This window comes from Chrysochloris asiatica, unplaced genomic scaffold, assembly GCF_000296735.1.
Source record: "Chrysochloris asiatica unplaced genomic scaffold, ChrAsi1.0 scaffold00195, whole genome shotgun sequence".
Lineage (NCBI taxonomy): Eukaryota > Metazoa > Chordata > Mammalia > Afrosoricida > Chrysochloridae > Chrysochloris > Chrysochloris asiatica.
In genome coordinates this window covers 5,765,606-5,767,107 of record NW_006408713.1, presented here as the reverse complement: position 1 = coordinate 5,767,107, position 1,502 = coordinate 5,765,606, and the positions used below count along the sequence as shown (strand labels likewise).

The 1,502-nt window shown below is 59.5% G+C and overlaps 1 protein-coding gene across 1 annotated transcript in view; it reads right to left on the bottom strand.

Moving 5' to 3' along the window:
• CLPTM1L (CLPTM1-like) overlaps positions 1–314 on the bottom strand; it is a 20,867-nt gene extending 20,553 nt beyond the window's left edge. The window contains exon 1 of the mRNA XM_006872378.1: positions 153–314. Coding sequence (XP_006872440.1) covers positions 153–314 — 162 coding nt within the window. The remainder of the gene's footprint in view (positions 1–152) is intronic.
• Between the last annotated feature and the right edge of the window lie 1,188 nt (positions 315–1,502).

Genomic DNA, 1,502 nt, shown 5'->3' with positions numbered 1-1,502 from the left:
GACGGCTCAGGAGTGGGGTGCTCGCTCCAGATCAACCCCGGGTGACGGCTCAGGAGTGGGGTGCTCCAGCCCAGCCCCGGGGTGACGGCTCAGGAAAGGATGTCCCAGCCGAGGTTTGGGGTCAGAGGCCGCGAGGCCGCGTCGGCGCTCACCTGCAGCTTGGGCCTCCGCGCCAGGTAGGGCTGAATGCAGTTTCCGTCGTCGGCGCACGGGCGGGTGTAGACGATGCCGTACATAACCCAGCAGGTGTGCACCACGTACACCACGAACACGCCCACCACCAGGCTCGTGAAGGAGCTGCGGCCGCTCCACATGGCGCTGTCGCCCCCCGCCCGGCTGAGGGACGCGCCGACCCCGGCCCGCCTCCCAGCCGCCGGCGCCCGCTCGCCCGGCGCCCTAAGGGACGCTACGGCCGCCGCTCACGGGAAAGACGCCGCACGTCGCCGCCAGCGCCGCGGGAGAACGAACGCGCCGCGCGCCGCGCCTCGCGGGCCGTCATGCATGCTCCCGGCCGGCTGCCGCCCTCCGACCTGTCGCCGCGGGATTCGCCCGGCGATCGTGCAGCCGCTTCCGGGGCCGGCACCGCCCGCCGGAAGTTCCCCCGCCGCGCAGTCCCCTGGGAAGCGTAGTCTCGGCCGCTGGCGCACCTGCCAGCGTAGGCGACGCGGCGCGCGGCGGTGACGTTCTCCGTCCTCGCCTGGAGCAGCCGGCGTTCTGTGGGCTGCAAGTGCTCCGGCCTACGGCAGCGGGAACTGTGAGTCCCGGGCCAAACCGGGCCCGGGAAGGAGGGAGAGAAGCAATGCAAATGAGGAGTGGGGTTGAAGGGAATTTCTCAATCTGAAATTCTGTCAAACTACAAAATTAAACGAAAAATAGTAAACTCGCAAATATTGACATAATTTTATGTCTTGTTTGTTTCCAGTATAACCCCTATGGAGAGGCGCTTTTAAAGAAAAAGTAAACAAAATTAGTAGGTTACGGTTGCCCCTTTCAGAACTTTGGTGGCGCTGTAGGATAAGCATTGAACTGCTATCTGCAAGGTTGCCAGTTCCAATCCATTCCGAGTGAGAAAGATGAGGCTGGCTGCTCCCATGAAGATTTACAGTCTCCCCAACCCTCTACAGGTTTACAGCCTCTGAAAATTAGGGTTTCAGAATTCACTTAATGGCAGTGGGTTGAGTTTGCTTTTCTGACCCTGCAAGGAGTCCTTGGAAACGAGTCTTCCTTTGCTTCAGGGCGGAGAGAAGTATAACTTGTAGCCGATTCCCATTATCCAGTATTGGATGGCACTTTGGACAGTGGAGAGTCCTACGGGCTAGCCCATCTATTGCACGTGCGCTTCCTTTTCCCATCAAGAGTTCTTGTCATTAAGACTGTATTAGAGCTACTCTTGCCCTTTCCCTGGGTGGTACAAACTCTTAACCAGTTCAGCTGTTACCTGAAAAGTTGCAAGTTCAAGTCCAACCAGAGGTGCCTTGGCTGAAAGGCCTGTGATCTTCCAA